At 35.8% G+C, this 24,510-nt stretch overlaps 1 protein-coding gene across 1 annotated transcript in view; it reads right to left on the reverse strand.

Annotated features, from left to right (window-relative positions):
* LOC132902561 (uncharacterized protein CG43867) overlaps positions 1–24,510 on the reverse strand; it is a 358,449-nt gene that overhangs the window by 54,038 nt on the left and 279,901 nt on the right. The window contains exon 4 of the mRNA XM_060948297.1: positions 13,510–13,572. Coding sequence (XP_060804280.1) covers positions 13,510–13,572 — 63 coding nt within the window. The remainder of the gene's footprint in view (positions 1–13,509; positions 13,573–24,510) is intronic.

Here is a 24,510-nt window from a genome sequence, read left to right on the forward strand (position 1 = left end):
TTTTTTGACTTTTAAGATATGAAAAGAGGGGGTTTACGATTCGTTCTTTTGGATTTTTCTGCCAAAGCCAGCCGCAATTGTTTGCAGATAGCATAAATGCAGATTCTAAGGAACAACCATCCATATTATCTTGTGTCAGATGAAATACCTATTTAATAATGTGTGTACGTTCTTGTATAAAAAACCTTAAATATGTTATGAAAATGCGAGAATAGGTTTGTTACTTCATTACAGTTAAATCATTGGACCCATCTTGAAATGAATACGTGTGGACGAAAAAAATTAGGTTATTTTGATCTAAACTAATATTATAAAACTGAAGAGTTTGTTTGTTTGTTTGAACGCGATAATCTCAGGAACTATACTGGTTCGAATTGAAAAATTATTTTTGAGTTGAATACACCATTTATCGAGGAATTCTTTAGACTATATAACATCACAGTGCAACTATTAGGAGCAAAGAAATAATGGAAAATGTGAAAAAAGGGGGAAATTACTCATCCTTGAGGTCTTCAGTGATGCCCAAAATAACTATTCCACGCGGACGAAGTCGCGGGCGACAGCTAGTATAAACTATACATACATATCATCACGTCAATATCCCTTGGGGGTAGACAGAGCCAACAGTCTTGAAAAGGCCACGTTCAGCTGTTTGGCTTATTGATACAATTGAGATTCAAATAGTGACAGGTTGCTAGCCCATCGCCTAAAAGAAGAATCCCAAGTTTATAAACCAATCCCTTAGTCGCCTTTTACGACACCCATGGGAAAGAGATGGAGTAGTCCTACCTATTCTTTTTTTTATAAACCAAAACAGACATATATAAGTACAACTTAGTATAGGTTGGAGCATGAAATGGCATGAATTGCATTCCTGGGCTGCCAAACGTTGGAATTGAGGTTAATGGGGGTTTTATTGCATGCCAGGAGAAATTCTATCATTCGCTTGTCTCTGGTTTGAAACGTGCTTGTTAGAAAGACAGTTAGACGAATTGTTTTGGGTTAAAAAATATAAACGTTCTTCCGGGAAAGATTTATAATGGATTTGCGGTGTTGTCTGGTCAACAAACCTTGTAAACTTACTTCTTTCGCTCAATTTGTCTTCATCACTTTATAAAAATTTGTAATTTTAGGATACTTTTGACCTGATCTTAGTTTTATTTATTTATTTACTATACATATAGAATAATATATTGGCGTTTTGTTTTTACGTTCGTATTTTATAAACTCAATCGAAAACATGACCGCTTTTGATCATATTTACCACAGACAGGTATAACCTTCAAATGTTACTGAACAGAGGCTACGTTTTACTGGAAATTCCCACGGGAACTTCGCGCAAAGTTGTTTTAAGAAAGTTTTTTTTTCAACAAATATATTTAAGTATTCGTTTATTTTGATTTTCTGACGGCGCAGCGGTAGTACGCTTGTCTGTGACACCGGAGGTTCCGGGTTCGAATCCTGGCCAGGGCATGATGAGAAAAGAACTTTTTCTGATTGGCCTGGGTCTTGGATGTTTATCTATATAAGTATTTATTATAAAATATAGTATCGTTGAGTTAGTATCTCGTAAGACAAGTTTCGAACTTACTTCGAGGCTAACTCAATCTGTGTAATTTGTCCCGTATATATTTATATATTTATTTATATTTTATATCAATTCTATTTAGATGATGGATGACTTATTAAACCGAGTTCAACCTAACAAAATGTCCACCATTTCTAATTAGCAACCAAACTGCGTATTGTGACTGCCGATGTAGTAACACATCAACACAGCTCATTACCGCCTGATGGACAGACAGACCGATTTAGACGTGTTGACAATATATAAAGGAGTTCAAGAAACTGTTTCCTGTCACATTTTTGGACGTGATTTCCTTTGTAGACGTGTTTATGACGTATTATATCGTTCAAGGAATACAGATTTGAGTGGCTAGACGTAGAGCAAATAAAGATTTAACAAAGAAATCCTGCCGTGTGGTTTGGGGACTTTAGAATAGGACCACTCCATATCTTTCCCATGGCTGTCGTAAAAGACGACTAATGGATAGGCTTATAAATTCGTCTTGTAGGCAATGGACTGGCAACTTGGTTCAAAACGGGTACATAGTCGCAAGCAAAAGGAAATAGAACAAACTCTTTACCTACTGTTACGGTAAAAAGAACTTAAAAAATCAATTTTCAATACACGAGGAAATAATAAAAAATGTATAAGTCGGCAGCTGCGACCGATGGCTTTGGGAATCTATGTAAATGCGCAATGCGTCATACTATGCGCACGCTCATGAATTATGGAGAATATCCAGGGCTGCGAGCGTTCGTTATTCCTTATAGATTTTGATTTATACGGATTTTACTATCATTATTTGATCGTGTAAACAGGCGGGTTAGCGGAGGATATAAAAAGTATATAATCTTATCGCATTTACTTTCTGTCTTTTGAAAACTCTTGAGTTTTGTTTTGAAGCCAAAATTTTAATTTTAATTTTAAAAGGTAGGCCAGGTCAACTCTACTCGCAAAGTTTTATTTTGCGAGTAGAGTTGACCTGGCCTACGTTTATATACCAATCTTATGCAAGAACACGAAATCTCAGATACTTTAAATTTAACATTATTTTCACCAAACATCAAATAAAAATCTGTGCTTTTTGCCAGTAATTTCACATCCAATCGTTTATTCGTAAATCCGACATTTTTGTAAGCCTTTTAGGAAACAGAGCAATAAATAAAATCATGTAATATCACTGTAACCTGCTTTCACAAATAAAAATGTATTGACGACTTTCCTTGCGTTTTGATCTGAAGAATAACTTCAATGTGCCAACCCTACTGGTGTAGACGATATCATTACAAACGGCTTTGTGGCCTCGCCTGATAGGTTTATGGTAAATAAACTAGCCGCTTCTTCATACTTCAGACATGAAGTGCTTCTGAACTGACACATTATTACATGAGCTGTAAGGCTTTGCAACATTAAAATTTGCATTTTATTCATTTTGAAAACAAAACTCCACTCCATCTCGTTCCCATGGATAAAAGGCGACTAAGGGATAGGCTTATAAACTTAGGATTATTCTTTTAGGCGATGGGCTAGCAACCTGTCACTCTTTGAATCTCAATCTATACTAATATTATAAAGCTGAAGAGTTTGTTTGTTTGAACGCGCTAATCTCAGGAACTGATGGTTCAAATTGAAAAATGTTGTTTGTGTTGAATAGACCATTTATCGAGGAAGGCTTTAGGCTATATAACATCACGCTGCAACTATAAGCAGCAAAGAAATAATGGAAAATGTGAAAAAAAAAACGAGGAAAATTATTCATCCTTGAGGGCTTCAATGATGCCCAAAATAACTATTCCACGCGGACGAAGTCGCGGGTACGGCTAGTTCTATCATAAAGCCAAGCAGCGAAACGTGGCCTATCAGTCTTTTCAAGATTGATGGTTCTGTCAACCCCGCAAAGGATATAGAAGTGATTATATGTACGTATGTATAAAGACGTGATTAGGATACAAGGATACCTAAAGAGACAGCCATTGTTCAAAGTAAATCGAGAGCAGACTGAAGCCGTGCGAGGCACGTAACTTTGAATGGGAGAAGTTAGTCGAGTTTGGTCGAGTTAGTCGATTTTAGTGTCAGCTCGACGTACGGACGATACTGTGTGGTCAGGGATGTCACATACATGTTCAATAAAATACAGATATACGAATTTCAATAGAAAATGTAATAGCTAATTTTTGTAAATGTTATTTTTGTTTTTGTTTGACCTTATTTTTTTTTTACATTTCTGTGAAACTTCGCTTAATGATAGAATTGAGATTCAAATAGTGAGGTTGCCTTAAGAGGAATCCTAAGCACTTATATAAGCCTATCCCTTTGTCGCCTTTTACGATATCCATGGGAAAGAGATGGAGTAGCTCTCTATTCTTTTTTCTATTGGTGCCGGGAACAACACGGCTTATTGAAAAACTAGACAATACTAGCCGTCTCGGCAATCATTGTTTTGCATTTTGTGGGTATGAAAAATAGATGTTGGCCGATTCTTAGACCTACTCAATATGCTCACAAAATATCATAAGAATTGGTCAAGCCGTTTCGGTAGAGAACGGGAACGAACATTGTGACAAAATAATTTTATAAAAAATAAATTTTGACAAGAACATTTAATATGACATTACTTTAATTTTCATTTCAATTTAAATTTTAATTTAATTTGATTTTTCTGTATTTTTGCATGCCATGACTGGTTAAATGCGCGAAATGTATATGCTTTGTAACACGTGTAATTGTACCGCATTTATGGCAAATAAAGTATTTGCATTTATACAAAAGTTTATCAGATTTCTGCGTGATACCCCTACAGTTTTACAAATTATGCTCGTAACATAACTGCTACAATTACAACTGTCACATAGTATTTGTACGTGATAGTTACGAGTTTGTACGCGGGACATTAATAGTAGATAGAGACACTTGCACATTGAAACCTGCACATTCAACTGTATGTGTTACCATGAGCTTATATGGATTAGGTTTCGCTGCAAAGGTAGCGGATGTCAGACGGCAATCGCTTCGAGTAAGAATAGAATAGATTTATTTTCAAAATTGGAAACAAGATATCACTAAGTGACGTCACATCACTTAAATCTAATTATAACTACTACCGATTCCACAGCGCATGTATAAGAACCTGATTTACCCTCAACCTGACTTACTTTCAAGGATCGTGGTCACAGGTGGATCCTGGGATTTCTCTCTTCTATATTTTTTTAACGTAAGATTGTCTTTTTCTTATCAGGAGTCGTATTTCGAGTATGTACTAAATTGGGACTATAAACATATTAGCTGTCGCCCGTGACAAAAATGCACCCAATGTCCGTCTCCATATTTTACATTGTACAAAAATTCACGTAGATCGATTTAGTGGTTAACAAATCCTACTACTATTATAAAGGCGAAAGTTTGTATGGATGTATGGATGTTTGTTACTCTTTCACGCAAAAACTACTGAACCGATTACCATGAAATTTGGTATGTAGGTAGCTGAAGACCCAGAATAACACATAGGCTACTTTTTATCCCAGAGTTCCCGCGGGATTGATAGGGTTTCCATGCGGACGAAGTCGCGGGCGGCCTCTAGTATGATATATGGTGACGGCCTCTGTGGCGCAGCGGTAGTACGCTTGTCTGTGACACCAGAGGTCCCGGGTTCGAATCTCGGTCAGGGCATGATGAGAAAAGAACTTTTTCTGATTGGCCTGGGTCTTGGATGTTTATCTATATAAGTATTTATTATAAAATATGGTATCGTTGAGTTAGTATCTCGTAACACAAGTCTCGAACTTACTTCGAGGCTAACTCAATCTGTGTAATTTGTCCCGTATATATTAAAAATAAAAGAAATACGATCACACATCACGTTTATAATATTAGTATGGATGATGATTGTAAATTATTTTATTATTTTGCTGACGCTACAATCGTTATGTATAACCTTCGACTATCAGTACAATAGCATCGATCCGATTTTATATTAACGATTTAAGATTCCAATTTCAAACTCTTCAACTCGTGAGTTCAACTAACAAACAATAAAACGGCAATATTTTCCATCTCGCTGAAAGAGCTGAAAGCGATCGGGCGATTTATCCGGCGACCGGTCGGGCTGTTAGTCCGTCTGGCGTCGGTTGTTGCACCCATGACCGTGACTCACGTCTCACTAGGAGAACAGAATTAGTAGGTATTGCTATAGAGGGGCCCGATTTTGAAAGTGTTCGAAAATTGATTTCGTTTGAAAAACATTTTGAAACGAGATTATTTCGAACACACAAACACACATGTGCGTCTTTATCTAATCGATCGAAACTTGTATGATCGACATCAATTTATGTAATTGACTCACTGATACGAAAAGGTGGTATGGAAGCCTGTTTTTGCAATAGGCCTTATCACACCAGTCTTTCTTTTAACTAAACATGATCTTTTAACGTTTCCTTACCCTGAAGAAAAATACCATGCCGTGTGGTTCCCGGCACCAAAAGAAAAAGAATAGGGCCCTTTCATCTCTTTCCCATGGATGTCGTGAAAGGCGACTGAGGGATAAGCTTATAAACTTTGGATTCTTCTTTTAGGCTATGGGCTAGCAGCCAAACAGCTGAACGTGGCCTATCAGTCTTTTCAAGACTGTTGGCTCTGTGTACCCTGCGAAGTATATAGACGTGACGTGACTATATCTATGTACCTATGTATGTAAGAAAAAATCAATTATTAGTAAAATAGGCAGAAAATCACGACCCCGCCAGTCTAAATTATGTATTATGAATACAGTTTGTTCGTCTCTCTATCTAAAGATATATAACTATAGATATATATAACTATATTAAGGTATAGAACTGGGTTCATCTAGAAAGTTATAGAGTTTAAAACACAGACTAATTTTAACGTTCTATAGATTTGATTTGACATTAATCTACGTACATTTTAAATTTCAGGTTATTAGGTCAGACGACCTCGCTTTGAACAAGCCGCCCAATAATAATTTAATGACTGTACTTTGAAATTGATTTTTGTCGAACTAGTTTTAATTTGATTTTAATATGCCTAATATAGGGAATATTAAATTTATTATAAAGTAGGTGAGCCAACTCATCTCATCCCGTGCAATTGTAAAAGCCTATCAAGGTAAGGCTTAAAGCTTGGGTTATTTAAATTCCACCATTAAGCCATGTAGCTGAACGTGGCCTTCCAGTCTTTTCGAGATTGTTGGCTCTGTCTAATACGTAAGGGATTAAGACGTGATATTTAATGATTGTAGTAGATATTAAAAGTTTATGGACGAGTTTCCCTTTTTTATACAAAAAAATCTCTTTTATTCACTGCTTTGAAATACTGTAAATTAAAATAAATTTTCAACAAATGTAACAAAATATTGTACCTAACTATAAAACCATGAATGCAATAATTTCCTACAACCTACAACTAACATGGCGGCGCCAGCTGTTTGGTGTACGCATGCGCGCTGCGTTCCCGCCATCTTTGAACTTGAGAATAGGAGTCACACCAAAAAACACCTACCTACGATATTACAAACAGACATTGCAATATTGAAATTTGTAGGCTTGAAATAAAATGAAAAAATGGCGTGTTGCTTAATAACGGAGTATTAAAAAGTTGTCTACTTAGCCAAAATGAGAGAAAGGAAAAATGAGATATTGTAATCATGAAATCGTGATGAAATCTTGTCATAGGTACAAGTTTCATTAGTAGGTACATAGATGTTGATTACTCGTGAATGTTTTAAAATAGACAGGAGAGGTAACTAAAATATAAAAATTAATATATTTATGTATGTGGATGGAGCGAAAGAAGTATGTTCTAGAAAGAAAGATAGAGTCTCTGCCTACTCGTCCTGAAAAGAGGTGTGATTTTTTATGTGTACCTATACGTTTTCTTCCAATATGTTTATACCTAATGAGTATAAAAAATGAGGGCTAGCACATTTCACGTAAGTATAAAAACTGCCAAAATAAACTGTTATCAGAGTCGAGAAATTGATAAAGTTATGCGTGTGAAAATGTATTCAGGCTTTTTCCATTGTGAGGCATTATCGTGCTCATAATTTATGTGGCGTTGTGTTTATAATCAGATTCATTACATTACATTTATAGCTGCGGAGCAAACAAGCCGATGTCGTGCAAAGTGAGCGCTGTTCAGTGGATTAATCTCCTTAGAATATCTATGTTATACTAGCTGTGCCCGCAACTTCGTCCGCGTGGAATAGTTATTTTGGGCATCATTGAAGCCCTCAAGGATGAATTATTTTCCCCGTTTCTTTTCACATATTCCATTATTTATTTGCTCCTTATAGTTGCAGTGTGATGTTGTAAAGCCTAAAGCTTTCCTCGATAAATGGTCTATTCAATGCAAAAATAATTTTTCAATTCGTACCAGTTCCTGAGATTAGCGCGTTCAAACAAACAGACAAACTCTTCAGCTTTATAATATTAGTATAGATTAAACATAAGGCCAAAACACAAATATTCGAAGTAAGTAGCTTGTCCCGAAATAAAGGTTAGTTTATCGTTTAAGGAATAATATTTTTTTGATGTGAAAGACTAGCTTTTGTGTTTTAAGTATATTTGTACTTTTAGTTCAAACCATAATGATGTCGATAAATTGCGAATTGGAAACAAACAAAATAATTATAAACGAATTACTTAGGAAGTTGAGATTTGGTATTTAAGAACGTTAAAACGAATAAAATTTACTTAGCACACGCAGGTACTTGACATTGAACTTAGCAAAAGAGATACTTACCAGAAGAGAAAATAACTATTCCCTTCGTTATTTTCTCTTTGTTTATAACGTAAGAAGAAAATTCTAGGTCTTTACAAAAACTTGAATGAGAAATGACTTATGTTTTTGATGACATTATTTTATGCGGAAAATTCCGTCTAGAGTAAAGCCAGTCTGATTTGTTTTAATAAATGTTTGTTGCAATTCTTCTTTTGAATTTATATTTACGATCTTATGAGCAGGATCTTCAAAGCTTGTATATATTTACTACCAAGTTTAGCACAACAAAGAAGCAACTACTCATTTAGATAGCTTTTAAACACACATATTTAATTAATGCTTAGTTACTTACGGGTGTATGCTATGAATTAGAAGGATCAGCCTTTTTCATGGCTTGGCGTTTCTCAGCGAACTCAGCGCTCAGTCTGTGCGCCTTCAGCGTGTTGGGTTTAGACATTATATCACACTAACCACTGAATTGACCAAAAATATATATTCTCTCGATAAATCTACACACTTAAATGCTTAATTCGTTGTCAATTTAGACTTACATATCACAATAAAGCTTATCTAGAACACACATTAAAAATTCTATAGATTCAAGCGAAATTTCACAGTCTAAGCACGTTTCTAATGGAGATTTTTTTTCGATAAAACTGTTTTATACATAAAATGACGTATTTATAAGACGGATCGGGCTTATTTGTATAATATTTTACAGTTAAAATAAAGGGAAATTGTTATGTATATACATTTAACGCGAAGTTGTCGCGGAGTATGGCTTCGGGGTACCATAGTGACGTTCGTAAGAGTGGCAGGGTGGTGCGCATGCGTGGAAGGGTGGAATTTTGAGGGCTGAAATTCCTATTGTTGCCAGTACAGATATAAGATGTATTTTTATAGTTTTTATTCCCTTGAATTAAGGTCGCGGCTCCTTTGATAAGGGTTTGAAAATCTGGCATCGTTTTTTGATTAGGGTGCGATGGGGTACGTTTTGTAGGGTTATTATGTCATCGTTCATGTTTTGAGATATCAGATTATAATTCAGATAAATTTTGCTATTCAAGAAGGAACTAAGTTTGAGATAACCTTCGTGGTATGAGAAATAAACTTAGATTAATTAGACGACTTTAGAAGAATAAGGTTATTTCCCTGTCAAAGTTGTTATAAGAGGAAGCTAAAGAAAATAGTATTTACAACTAGTGTATCAACAATTTTTAAAGTGGGTTGGGGTGCGTATATTTCTTACCGCATTAAATTTTTCAAATTAATTGATATTATTAGAACTAAGTTTATCTGTGAAATGAAACAATCGTCTACAATACTTTACGTAAGTAATAAAATAAATATATACGGGATAGATAACACAGATTAAGTTAGTCTCGAAGTAAGTTCGAGACTTATTGTGTTACGAGATACTTACGGTTCTGTATTTTATAATAATTCTATTTCAGATCCTAATTCAGATTTGAATTAGGTACCAAAAGCCAAAAGTGTCTGGAAATAGATTTTCGTATAAACTTTAATTAAAATTTTTAATACGATTGTAATAAACTTAGCAACCTGTTAATATTTCTGAACGTCAATTGCTAAACTTGCCTGTTTCGGCTCTGTCTACCCTGGGTATTTGAAATGAGTTTTGTATATTACTGAAATATACAAAACTCATTTCAAAAGTCGGTCAATAACTGCCCATATTCAATCCATCCATGCCCATCAAAACAAAAGACGAAGTGAGTCATAATCCGCAATTCGAAAAATCAATAAAGGGGCTGCACTTGTGCACATTGCTCTTCTAAATCTTGTACCGTCAGCAAAAATTGATAAGTGTGTAATACTGAAACAATAAAATTACCGTATAATTTTGTTCAAATGTGTAGTTAATACAATTGATAGCCTCTGTGGCGCAGCGGTAGTAAGTATACTTAAATAAAATCGACAATAGCAGAAAGCATGGTCATGATACTGGCAGATAAATTATAAGGCATATTAGATTTTAATGACTTTTAATAATTTGGGCCGAAAATATTATATTTCTTGTATTTTAATTTTGAACCGCGATAACTATCGATGTTATGTGATTTGGATTTGATGAAATTAAAAATAAATGAAGAAACTTTAAAAAAAAATTAAAGTTCGCGGTACATCAAAATCGGTTAAGTAATTTTTGTGATATTCACAATTTTGTAAATAACACACTAACACTTTCGAGGCGAACGACTAGTTATTTTAATTAATTGAAAAGTAAATAAAAAAAACTAGCAGCCACACTAAATTCTCAATTGCTTCTCGATTTAAGTTACAATTAACATTAACAATAAATAAATTTGATTACGTTGCTGTCTCTACTTACCCTGTCACCCCTCACACAATCCCACAGTACGTATCTCAGTTGTCAGCGCCACGCTAACAAATATCTCGCAATAAATGACAGACCACTTGCAATAATATATTTCATTTGTTTTAAATTATTAATTACATACATACATATCGTCACGTCTATATCCCTTGCGGGGTAGACAGAGCCAACAGTCTTGAAGACTGAATGGCCACGTTCAGCTATTTGGCTTAACGATAGAATTGAGATTCAACTAGTGACAGGTTGCTAGCCCATCACCTAAAAAAGAATCCCAACTTTGTCAGCCTATCCCTTAGTCGCCTTTTACAACATCCATGGGAAAGAGATGGAGTGATCCTATTCTTTTTTGCATTGGTGCCGGGAACCACACGGCAAAATTATTAATTACTTAAGATTAATGCAAGGTTTCCGATAGATTAATGTGTTGGATGCACGGAACAACAAAAATATTTACTTTATTTTCAACTAGAGACCGCCCGCGACTTCGTCCGTACGGAAACCCTATCAATCCCGCGAGAACTCCGGGATAAATAGTAGCCTATATGTTATTCTGGGTCTTCAGCTACCTACATACCAAATTTCATCGTAATCCTAGTAGTTTTTGCGTGAAAGAGTAACAAACATCCGTACTGACATCCTGAGATAGTCAAAAACTTTCGCATTTATAATATTAGTAGGATAAGATCTATTTTGTAATGCCACATTATTTTGAAAGTTATGGAATCCCAAGATAAGCCAAATATGGCCATGGTCTTTAACTATTCGGCTTTGGCTACCCGTAAGGGATATAGACGTGTTATATATATGTATATATTCACCAGCTTGTGTCCTACTTGTGTCAAATAGGTCAAATTCATAAGTGTTACCGTGACGAAGGTTTTGCCACACAAGCCTTTGAAATTCGGTTGTAATGGCGTTTTTGCTGATCCTCGGAGCCCTTAGCAAAAATTGTTTTTAACACATACATACACACACACATGGTGCCGTGTGGTTTCCGGCACCAGTGTGAAAAAGAATAGGACCACTCCATCTCTTTCCCATGGATGTCGTCTAAAAGGCGACTAAGGGATAGGCTTACAAACTTGGGATTCTTCAAGACTGTTGGCACTGTCTACCCCACACGGGATATAGACGTGACCACATGTATGTATGTACACACACACATCACGTCTTTATCCCTATCGGGGTAAACGAACCAAGTCTCTAGGGTGACTTTTGAATTATAAAATCAAATTGTCAATCTAAACTTCATTCGCTAAAATAGTAGTAGGTAGGTAGTATGTTGGGTCTTCAAATATAATTCATAATTTATAAGTCATACAGATTTTTGCATTTATAATATTTGTATTGACAGCCGATTTCTATAACAGCTATTGAGTTAGTATCTCGTAACACAAGTTTCGCACTAACTTAGAGGTTAACTCAATCAGTGTTATTTGTCCTGTAAGTATATTATATATTTATAAGTAAGTATATTATAGGTATATATATATTTACAGCTACGATATTCGGGATAATTATAAACTTGTAACAAAATGTGGCGCCGTGTGGTTCCCGGCACCAATAAAAAATAGAATAGGACCACTCCATCTCTTTCCCATGGATGTCGTAAAAGGGATAGGCTTACAAACTTGGGATTCTTTTTTAGGCGATGGGTTAGCAACCTGTCACTATTTGAATCTCAATTCTATCATTGAGCTAAATAGCTGAACGTGGCCTTTCGGTCTTTTCAAGACTGTTGGTTATTTTTGGATAGTTATTACTTATTTTGATCAAGAAGAATAATGTGGATATCATACATACATAAAATCACGCCTCTTTCCCGGAGGGGTAGGCAGAGACTACCTCTTTCCACTTGCCACGATCTCTGCATGCTTCCTTTGCTTCATCTACATTCATAACTCTCTTCATGCAAGCTCGGCGGTTTCGGGTACTCTTGAGCTGACCCTTTACCAGGACGTCCTTAATTTGATCAAGATACGTTCGTCTAGGTCTTCCCACTCCGACCTTTCCCTCCACACTCTCCTTGTATATCTGCTTAGTCAACCTGCTTTCACTCATCCTCTTCACATGACCAAACCATCTTAACATCACATTTAAGCAGATAAATGGCATTAAGCTTACATAAATTACATAGGCATATAGCAAAGATGTGGTACCTGTATCAAATAGCAGGTGACCATCAGCGCGACTTCTGTCTAAAAATAAATCATGAAAACCCAATCTTGTAAAAAGATTGTTAATATAACGCTTAAGTATATAAAAAAAACCATCTTAACATATTTATTTTTTTTGATAAATTACACAGATTGAATTAGCCGCGAAGTAAGTTCGAGACTTGTGTTGCGAGATACTAACTCAACGATACTATATTTTATAATAAATACTTATATAGATAAACATCCAAGACCCAGGCCAATCAGAAAAAGTTCTTTTCTCATCATGCCCTGGCCAGGATTCGAACCCAGGACCTCCGGTATCACAGACAAGCGTACTACCGCTGCGCCACAGAGGCCGTCCCCTTTTCTGTATACATGTGGATAACATGTGAATGAAAACAGGTTGACTAAGCAGATATACATGGAGAGTGTGGAGGGAAAGGTCGGAGTGGGAAGACCTAGACGAACATATCTTGATCAAATTAAGGACATCCTGGTAAAGGGTCAGGTCAAAAGTACCCGAAACCGCCGAGCTTGCATGAAGAGTGTTACGAATGTGGATGAAGCAAAGGAAATATGCAGAGATCGTGGCAAGTGGAAAGAGGTAGTCTCTGCCTACCCCTTCGGGAAAGAGGCGTGATTTTATGTATGTATGTATGTGGATAACAATGCTTAGAAAGTAGGTAATTTACCTTGTCCTCGGCCTCCTCTGCGCGACCCTCGGCCTCCAGCACCCTCTGCTCCAACTCGGAGAGCTGAAGAAGAAAAACCAATGTAAATTTTGATGTAAATATGAGATTAAAAGTAAGTAAGTAAATGCTTTATTGTTCGCTAAAGGAGTACATAACAAATATAAAACAGTAGTACTTGTTGTAACTTGTTGTATTATGTTAAGTAGCTCGCAAGACGATATTAAAGTGGTAAAAAAACCGTATGGTTCAGGTAGGTAGGTATAACATTGGGAATATTATATTTCTCATTCGACATTCTCGCTATGTTTACTTTTAACGTAAAGATTTTCTATGAAAAAACTTAAACGATTCCATACTTTGTCAAAGATTTAACGTGCCTTCACTCTTTATGATTACAAAATTCAGTTTTCAGGCGCTGAAAAGGACCACTAGTGCCATCTATCGTTTACACACGTCAATAAATACACTACACCAGCACCTAAAAATCCTTACACGAACCCTACATACCGACTACTCTTGCACGAAAAAGTTCCGCCACCACCCGCTAGATGGCTGCACCTGCGCGCGCATACTTTATCGAGCCACGTGGCAGGGGTAGCATAATATACGTACTATAATATATATTCAGCTATTTATCAGGGAGGCTGTATAAAAGGTATTATTGTTATGTAAGAGAGCGTATTCGTGCGGTTTCTGAGGCCCGGGAGGGGCGAATCGCTTCGTGAAAGGGTGTACGGCGCTCGCAAATTTTATAGCAGTGATATGGATGCGAAAACAGGCCTTAGATTGTATTGAGGTCGTATTTTGTTCGGGGACGTTTCGACTGAACACGTTGTCTTTGATGTTCGAGTAAGTCATATTGCGGGGTGCCGTGTGGTTCCCGACACTGTTAAATAGGACGACTCTATATCCTTCTCATGAGTTACGTGAATACCAATTAAGTGGACAAGTGAAGGTATTCAACTATTATAGTCTCGTTTATCTAATTAACTTTGTCCATAAAAAATTTCATACAAAACAGTTTCAATCTCACAGTTTAACCGTAAACGCTAAACATACAAACGAACAGTCTTTCCCATTTTTAATATTAAGTATGAAATATCTTCAGTTTTGTGTGTGTTGGCTTTGAACTTTGTAAATTGACGTCCGATTAAAAATGCTACAGTGTAGTTTGTTCCGCCGCTTCTTACACACATGCAGTTTGGAAGCGGTAGTAGTTATAATTAGGTTTAAGTTATGTGATGTCAATAAGTGATACCTTGTATCCAATTTTGAAAATACCTAAATCTATTCTATTCTATTCTTAAGGCAAGTGGATGTGTGACCATGATCGATCCAATACGGGTTAGGTTCCCCTGCAAAGGTTGCGGAGATCAGATGGGAGTCGCTTCGTGTAAAAACCTGACTCACCCAATCCAGGATCCATGGTCAAAGTCTAACCCCGGGCTCGTCTCCAGAGTTTTAAGTATACAACCGGGACTAAAGCCAGGAGGAAAAAGAGTCTTTGAACTGAAGAAAACGTTCAATATTCTTGCAATTTCATAAACTATCATGTTTTTCCTGTTTCTTTTGGTTAACACACTACATACAAGCAAATAATTTCTCTTTAGGTATAAAAGTCACAACATACATACATATGGTCACGTCTATATCCCTTGCGGGGTAGACAGAGCCAACAGATTTTGACAGAAAGTTTGGCTTAATGATTCTATTGAGATTCTAATAGTGACAGGTTGCTAACCCACTTTACGCTAAAAGTCACAAATCCATTCCCATTTCACGAATACATACATACATACGATCACGTCTTTATCCCTTACGGGGTAGGCAGAGTATTCACGTATTCGTATTTCACGAATCCCTTAATATAATTTCAGAAAAACTCCGCTGACACCCCTTCGATTACTCAAAATAGGTGGTACACATTCTAAATTTTTTCAAAGATTGCATCCGGGATCCCGGGGAAAGCCGACGTTATCCCGTGACTAGGAATTCATCTGTTCGTGTCCCGGGCACGGGCAGAAATGGAAATAAACCCGGGTCGTGTTATTAGTCCAAATCCTGGGTTCATCGCGTGACGCGCCCAATCGACAGGTTTCTGAGAAATCGGGACACTTCAACACTATACAGACACAGGGATTTGGGTGGTTTTAGTTTTATCCGGAAGAAATATGCAGAAAGGCATCAAGTCCGCCTTTTGTAGGTACATTCTTTTTGTGAAATAAAGTTTTAAATAAATAAATATGGCAGAAAGTTACAGATGTTTTGTTTTTGTATTACATCTTATATATAAAATTCTCTTGACACAATGTTCGTTCCCGTACTCCTTCGAATCGGCTTGACCGATTCTCATGATATTTTGTGTTATATTGTTATTATATTATATTAATTATACATCTTCAATTTCAGCTCAATCATAACATAAATATATCCACGATCAAATATTTTTTCATACATTTCTTTCCAATGTAGGTAATGTATTTGAGTATCTGTTTGAAAACTTCAGCAAAAATATGTCGTGAATCCAGACTTTCATATCTAGTGCTCGCATTGAGAGCTAACATCAAAGGTTATCTGAACGTTATGTCATAAATCGCGTACCTTCGGGATTTCGAGCAAATATGCGACTGTATTCTTGTATGACAATGTTTGTTACAACATATACATACATACAAAAAATCACTTCTATATCCATTGCGGGGTAGACAGAGCCAACAGTCTTGAAATGTCTGATAGGCCACGTTCAGCTTGGCTTAATGATAGAATTGAGATTAATGACGGGTTGCTAGCCCAGGCACCTAGCCTAAAAGAAAGAAAATTTTACGACATGGATTGGTCGTAGGCTTTTTCTATTGGTGCCGGGAACCACACGGTACAGTATATACAACATATAGTTACAACTATTATCCTACCTGTTGAGGGAGTTAGTGAGTGACCTTAGAAATCGGAGTATAAAGTTTAATATTTTTACAGCAATATAGTAAACGTGGCGTATATATGTATTAATTTATTTTAAATAGAAGCTTCAATAAACAAAGCTACATACACCCAAAATGCAGAACAATAACTCGTCTATTGGCTATAAATAAAAGTAGTGCCGACTGTTCACGATTACAACACTAGTGTTAGCGCGTGACATTGCCTGCAGTCACATAACACCACTAAATCGAAGTAATAGATGCCTCGCTTCCTAGTAACCACTTAACAAGACATGTGGTGAAAAAAGATTTTCCACACTCGCCACAGTTGATATTCGTCACAATTTTGTAAATTCGACACAAGTAATTACGAAGATATTGAAGAGGAATGGATTACTTTAATTTGGTATGCACGTGTGTTATGCTATTAATGTTATTATTAAAATTTTACTTATTTTCAATATTTAAACCTAGGTAGTAATTACGGTTTTGGTACGGTTCCCGGATTCGCCCTCACATTTCTGAAAGAAAGGAACTACTCTAGAATTAATTCGTTCCTTAAATATTGTTATCTATTGAAGCGAAGAGCAATAGAAAAATTAAAATTATAGACATCATCAATTCTTACTAATGGAACCTATCCGTAAATTAAGTTTATAGTTTAATTAGTTTTCATACATGTATAGAATCACGTCTCTATCCCTTGCGGGGTAGACAGAGCTAACAGTCTTGAAAAGACCGATAGGCCACGTTAACTTGTATGGCTAATATAATATTTTTTTATAGTAGACAAAAATTTCAAGACTTATTAATATTTTTCGTGACGAACTTATTTCCGTGACGAGTTTCCAATTTCACTGCAATCTCCCTGAGGGTCGAATTCGGAAGGGTCCACAAACACTGGTCAGGGTATATTTATAGTGTAATAATATGACACATTTGGGTCACACAGCTCTCGGAGAAATGTCAATTTTATTGACATTCGTTGTACGAGCCTGCGAGTGGTGTGTAGTTCGTCTGTCACACTTTATTGCCGATTAATAGCTAAGATTTGGCGGACTGAATTATGTTGATGGACAAACTAGGCGGCTCTGATAGAAATAACGAATAATTCTCTGCCTACCCCTCCGGGAATAAGACGTGATTTTATGTATGTGTGAATGGAATATGAATAAACTAGAGGCCGCCCGCTACTTCGTCTGCGTGGAATCAATTCCGCGGGAACTCCGGGACAAAAAGTCGCCTATTCTGGATCTTCCTTACCTACATACAAAACCTCATCGCAATTGGTTCAGTAGTATTTGCGTGAAAGAGTAACATACATCCATACATACAAACTAATAAACTTTCCCATTTTTAATATTTATTGCATGAATGAAACGTATAACTTAAAGATTACTACCCGAAACCGCCGAGCTTGCATGAAGAGAGTTACGAATGTGGCTGAAGCGAAAGAAGTATGCAGAGATCGTGGCAAGTGGAAAGATGTAGTCTCTGCCTACTATACCCGGTATTATATATATACACACAAAAACCGCAGGAGTAGGCAGATAAATGCGTATAAATTGTTTGAAGAACAACTTATCGTTATATCTTAGTTACAAACGAAGCAACGAAACTGACAAAACAGACGAGTCCCAGTAAATTATTGGTTGACAGCATCCTTTGACTCTAACGTCCCTGAATCGGGGTCGCTGGCCAGCCAAGCATCAAATCAGGACGTCCGCCAAAGTATTCCAAAGGCTTCGTTTGACGAAAATATAGCTACTCTTTATAACGTTATTTTGAAATGTAGTATTCAATATTTTCTGACCCGTTATTCACTAAAAGATTAGATTTATTTTGAAAAAAAAAGGCTTTTAATATACATACATACCTACATAAAATCACGCCTCTTTCCCGGAGAGGTAGGCAGGGACTACCTCTTTACACTTGCCACGATCTCTGTATACTTCCTTTGCTTCATCCACATTCATAACTTTCTTCATGCAAGCTCGGCGGTTTCGGGTACTTTTGACCTGACTATTTACCAGGACGTCCATTTAATATACATTACATTTATACAAATACATATATTGAATCATTATCATTCACGACTTTACGTTCACTGTCTTTTAGTCACTCAATAACGCAAGAATCTATACATATGTATAACTCGACATTCTTTCTTACAATTCAAGCAAACGAATTCAATATTTTCCGCGCCTAAACTTCTACTCGTACTGTAAATACTGGAAACCTTTTCTTCCAAGCTTTTGAGCAGAAGTCGTCACATGGAAACGAATGTCTCACTGAGGCATAACTAAGTAGTGCTTTGCCCAATATTCGGAGTGTTGGAAACGGGTTGGATGGAGAGTGTAAATCCGTCACAAATATGGAATATTTTTGTGGCAAAATAATAATCTTACTGATATTTCCATTTCATTGGAGATTGAGAAAATTCTACATCCTGATTTTAAACTTTTGCATTGCATTATACTATTTATAAATACTACAGGTATTAAACGCGCACATAACGTACATTTATTTTGTCTATCGGTGACCACGGATCATTGTAACATGATTCGAAACGTCCGACATAAAATAAAGATTATTTAAAAGAAGAATTTAGAAATAGTAAAATTCTAGAACTGAATGTGGGTGGGTCGTTAAGTATTATTTATTTCCTCTTTTTAATTAAATCATATCATATATTTAACTTGAATACAACATACAATAAAAATCAGTCCGTCAATTTATATACTAAGAAGTGAAATCATATTTTCTTTAATTATATTCCAATTAGTCTAATCTAAAACTATACATTATCTTTCTGGCCTTAGACCCTATTGCATTCTCCTGGAGGACGAAGCCCAAGGCCCGTTTAAGAACACTATCAGAGTGATTTACGTGACCATATCATAGAAATATTACCAAAAACCACTGTTTTACATTAGATCAAAGTGTAATCCTTTTTCTTAACCTCTTCTAAAACATAACATAATGCCCTAACAGCACAGTTTGAAAAATCTAAGATTTAGCGAGCGCCCTGGGGTGCATAATATGAGGTTTCTCCACGAGGGGGCCATTATAAGGCTATTTGGATGATATGGTTGATGCTGACATGGAATAACGGGCGAAATCGACTATATTGTTTATCAATTTTTTAAAAACATCACGGGGTTAGGGATTTATCTTTGTGTAGATAACGAGTATTGTGTGATAAAAGATGTTTTTATGCAGTTTATTTTATTTTGATTTTCTTATCATAACTGATTATATTTGATTTAAAGTTTATTTTTTCCGAAATAAGTATGCAGGGATCGTGGCAAGTGAAATGATAGTCTCTGCCTACCTCTCCAGGTGACATTATGTACCTACTTATATTTTCCTCATGCGATTTACACCTTCATCTGTTAATTAGTTTCATACATCATAACCACAACTGTGCTATGTTCACATAATTTACCCCCATGGGTCAGGGAGGGTGCTAAACCAATTATCACTGGCACATCGCGTCTACCACAGCGGCATCAATCATAATACCGGTTAATGGCGTAATGCGTTAATTGTGCACATTATAAGGAATTATTGCTTTTTATTTGTTGTTATAAAGAACGATATATTTGATATTAACTAAGTAGTTACATAATTTCGTTTTGGTTATCTTTGTTCGTTTTCAAATATTAATTATATTCATTTAAATTTGAATACTTAAGAAACGAGTCCAAGATGTAACTACAAGAAATCTGTATAATATATATCTCTGTGACATACATATTTCAAATGCATACATACATCTATTTTGTTCGCACTTATGTCATACTTATCGTAACGTCCTGTTGCGGATATCAATCTATTTTCGCATTTAATAACATGTAAACAATCATCAAATAATAAAACTGAATCATCCTTACAAAATTCCACCATTTTTATACTAAAAATGTAAAACCCGATTCGCAAATCCGCAAAGTACATTTCAAAGCTATAAACGTTTATAATAACGTTCCGACGTCCGCTCCGGTCGGCGGCCGGGGGATAAATGACTCTGACGATGCAAGACGATGAGCGCGCTCAAATATTAACAAACTACCCGCGTTTATGCGATTCGAATGTACCGTACGTTTCTCTTTACGATTGTTTGCGGTTTGGGATTCTTTAACGCGTGTTCTGGTTTGTGGTACATTTTTGTTTCAGTCGTTCGTGAAATCCTGGCAAAGAAGTAAAGTTACTTCGTAGAAGTTTCGCTCTTAATAAGATAATCTATGTCGTCGATATAAGGTTTAGTGTTAAGTTCGGTAGGTAATATGGACTTGTTATTAGTATATTATACATATACGAGTAGAATAGTTTTTATTTATTAATTTATAGTATTAGATATAATTGTATGCTTTAGTTATCTTTTAGTTCGGCCTATAGTTTTCATTTACTGCAAATAAACGTATGTCATTTCAAATTATATAATTAGTATTAATTACTTGCTTCTTTCAATCAATTTATATTTTTATTTTCTAGTATACAGTCCCAAATGTTTTACAAGTTCGCTAAGATTCACGTACTGAGTACGCATTTGTAATAAAAAAACTTGTATAAAAAGTAAGAAATATTTTGAATGTAATCACTAAAATATTTTGTAGAAGAATAGTTTTCGAGGAAATGTGAAAAATATCCAGTACCATTGAAATAATATTCATAAACGGGCCGTCGTAACGGCGTCATAATGGCGCACTAGGAACTTTATAAAATCACTTAAGTTCACACTACACCTGCGACGTCGCTAATGACACTTTGAAGGCTTCCTTATTTTGTTGTTTCGCCGCAACGTCGTAAAATTATTTTTAACGTTGTTCTTAAGTTTTGTTATGTATTTAGAAAATAAAGGTTTTAGTAAGCTTCAGTCATTACCTTCCATACTTTTGACCTGCTTGGGATCTTGAAGAGGAGGTCTAGGGGTTGCCTGTGGCCTCCATACTCATAGAGAGAAAAACATAGCTAAAGATGATGACTTCAGATGAACCAAGAGAAAAATAATATCAGGGCGATGATAATTTTTAGAAAAGTGCAAGCAAGCAATGATTAGCAAGATCTTTTCAGTAATTCATAACTATGTATATTACAAATGCGAAAACACTCATTCACTCGTTCACTCGCTCACTGATCGGGAAATCTTAAAAAACACTGAGCCAATAAAGATGAAATATGCCCGAAAAGCAGTTTGTACCCGGAAATTAATGAGAATTTTTGGAAATTCCCGCGGGAACGGGGGAAAACGGGATTTTTCGTACTAAAGCGTGCGGGCGGTGACGCGGGAGCGCTAGTATTTCATTCATTCATAAAATCACGTCTTTATCTCTTGGGTAGAATTAAGATTCAAATAATGACAGGTCAATAGCCCATCGCCTAAGAGAAGTTTATAAGTCTATCCCTTAGTCGTCTTTTACGTATCTATGGGAAAGAGATGGAGTGGTTCTGTTCTTTATAATGGAAAACACACAGCACGGCTATTATTAAATATTCATAATAATAATTTTATATATGAACCCGTACAGTATATCCACCCAATAATTCTGACGGTTTACAATTAATTATCAAGTAGAAATTAATTCAAACAAGCAATATTCACCTCGTTCAGTCCATAACACACAGCACTTAATTCCACATAACAGACTATAATCAATTTAAAATCATAATGAGCTACAAAATCGTACAATATGAAAAGGCTACGAGATTGACGAATGAAAATTGTAATATTTTATTCATCTGTGCCAGCCCTGCTTTCAACAAAGCAGAGCAAAATAGCAGGAGTACAGAAAGGTAGATCGTGTTAATTTTCTTACAATCTAAGATTCGATATGAATGTAAGTGGATACAATCTCCACTAAAAAATTAAATTTGACAAGTTTCTAGTCGAAGAGTATAGTTATACTAATCAAATTGTTAATATAATCAATTATTTATTATATAATTAATATTACATACATACATACATGTCATCACGTCTATATCCCTTGCGGGGTAGACAGAGCCAACAGTCTTGAAAAGTTTAAAAGCCCACGTTCAGCTATTAGGCTAATTAATATTATATAATTAAATTTTAATGGAAAACCAAAAAAAAAATACCGTTATTATTAATGTACTTATGCAATCGGGAATAGAGCGAAAATATATTTTTTTATGAATGTCTTCACCACTAAAATTATTTAGTATTTAGATTTGTAGTTTGATTCGGCTCTGCCAGACTGCGTGTGATGCCAGGGTAACCTCGGCTCCTACGATGTTCAGTTGCAGGTTGTATTTATGCTCCAATCCGTGAAATCTTTGTTATCGCGATTTAGTCCCTTCGCCGCTATTGGCTGAGCGCGTCATTTTCTTCGCCATGATAGACAGTTGGTGTGAGACATTAGATATGTCGCCACAGGATTGAAAACATCTATTAAACTACCAAAATTTAACAGAAATTGATTTTTCTATTCTCACGAGGATTACAAATGCTTGTCTCACCACTGGATTCTATTTCTTGACAATGAAGCTGGAATAGAAAATCGGATGCTTCCCAAATCCGACAGTTTATCCGCGGCCATCTTTAATTTGCATTTACAGGGTGCTCTTAATAAATTATTCTACGACTCCCCTGAAGCTTTCAGTGTAAGTTCCTGGCCGTTCATTTATAAGGGAACCTCTTTAGATTCGACACGAGTGATTTTTGACGCAAAACCCTTGATAGCTCCGCCGTTTCAGCCGGCATTCTTATGTGGCAAGATAAATTGAATTTAATTTATGAATGACACGGGTTAAGAAGATTATGTTATTCTGAAAAAGTTATTTATGGAAATGATTGATCGAATCGGACACGTTCTGGCAAAAGGTCAGGTCAAGAGTACCCGTTAAGACGAAAGTTAATATGAAGAGTTTACAGCTGAACGTGGCTTATCAGTGTTTCAAGACTACTGGCTCTGTCTACCCCGCAAGAGGTATAGATGTTATTATATGAATGAATGAATGAAAAGAGAGTTATGAATGTAGATGAGGCGAAAGAAGTATTCGTGCAAGTGGAAAAATTCAGTCTCTGTCTACCCCTCCGGGAAAGAGGCGTGATTTATGGAATATAATAAAACAGTTATTTCAGGAAACTGTACATATATAAACATACATACAATTACGTCTATGTCCTATTTATACGTATAGGAGATTTAAAACCAATGCTAATCCCACGCGTAAATCCCAATGCGGGATTAATTGAAAATCTCGTTCAGATTGTTCAGCATTTGGACAGATTTTACCACGATTTGAATGAGTAGGTAATTGGTAATAAAAAAAAAACGCAAAAAAATTTACTCACACACACACTCACACACCTAATGAAGTTTTATTATATTATACATTCTCACGTCTACAGCGCTTGCGGGGTAGACAGAGCCGGCAGTCTTGAAAGTCTGATAGGCCACGCTCAGCTGTTAGGCTTAACGATAGAAGTCAAGAGTCAAGTGACCAAGTTTATAACCCTATGTATGAAAGAGATGTGTTGGTCCTATTCTTTTTTCAATTGATGCCGGGAACCACACGGCAATTATAGATAAAGATATTATATTACATATTATTAAAACATTTTCGTTTCAAAACATTGGTGAAATAATCGCATAATTAAACAAAAAATGATATCAAGTTATATATTACAATTTCTTCAGTTTTTGCAAGACTGTTGGCCCTGTCTATCCCGCAAGTATGTAAGTATGTATATAACAATTTCTCCCTTACATCTCAGACAAGCAGTCGACAATGCAGATCATTATAATGCACGTATTGTTGCACGTGCCGTGGCACGTTGTCCGCGCTTTGTGCAACAAGATATATATTTTCTGAAGATTTTATTGCATGTTTTAATCCGTCTGCTACAGGTATTACTACGGGAATCTAGGAAGATATGGAGCTTTTATAAAAATATGCAATTAGTATTTGAAAAAATCGTTTTTTGCATGTTTGTAGACACCTACAAACATGCAAAAAATGATTTTGTGCCGTGTACACACACGGCACATCATTTTTTCGACTTTTATAATAATGAAGTGAAATATATATAGTATCTATAGTAAAGCCTGAACAAAAA

The sequence above is a fragment of the Amyelois transitella genome, chromosome 15, assembly GCF_032362555.1.
Source record: "Amyelois transitella isolate CPQ chromosome 15, ilAmyTran1.1, whole genome shotgun sequence".
Taxonomy (NCBI): Eukaryota; Metazoa; Arthropoda; class Insecta; order Lepidoptera; family Pyralidae; genus Amyelois; species Amyelois transitella.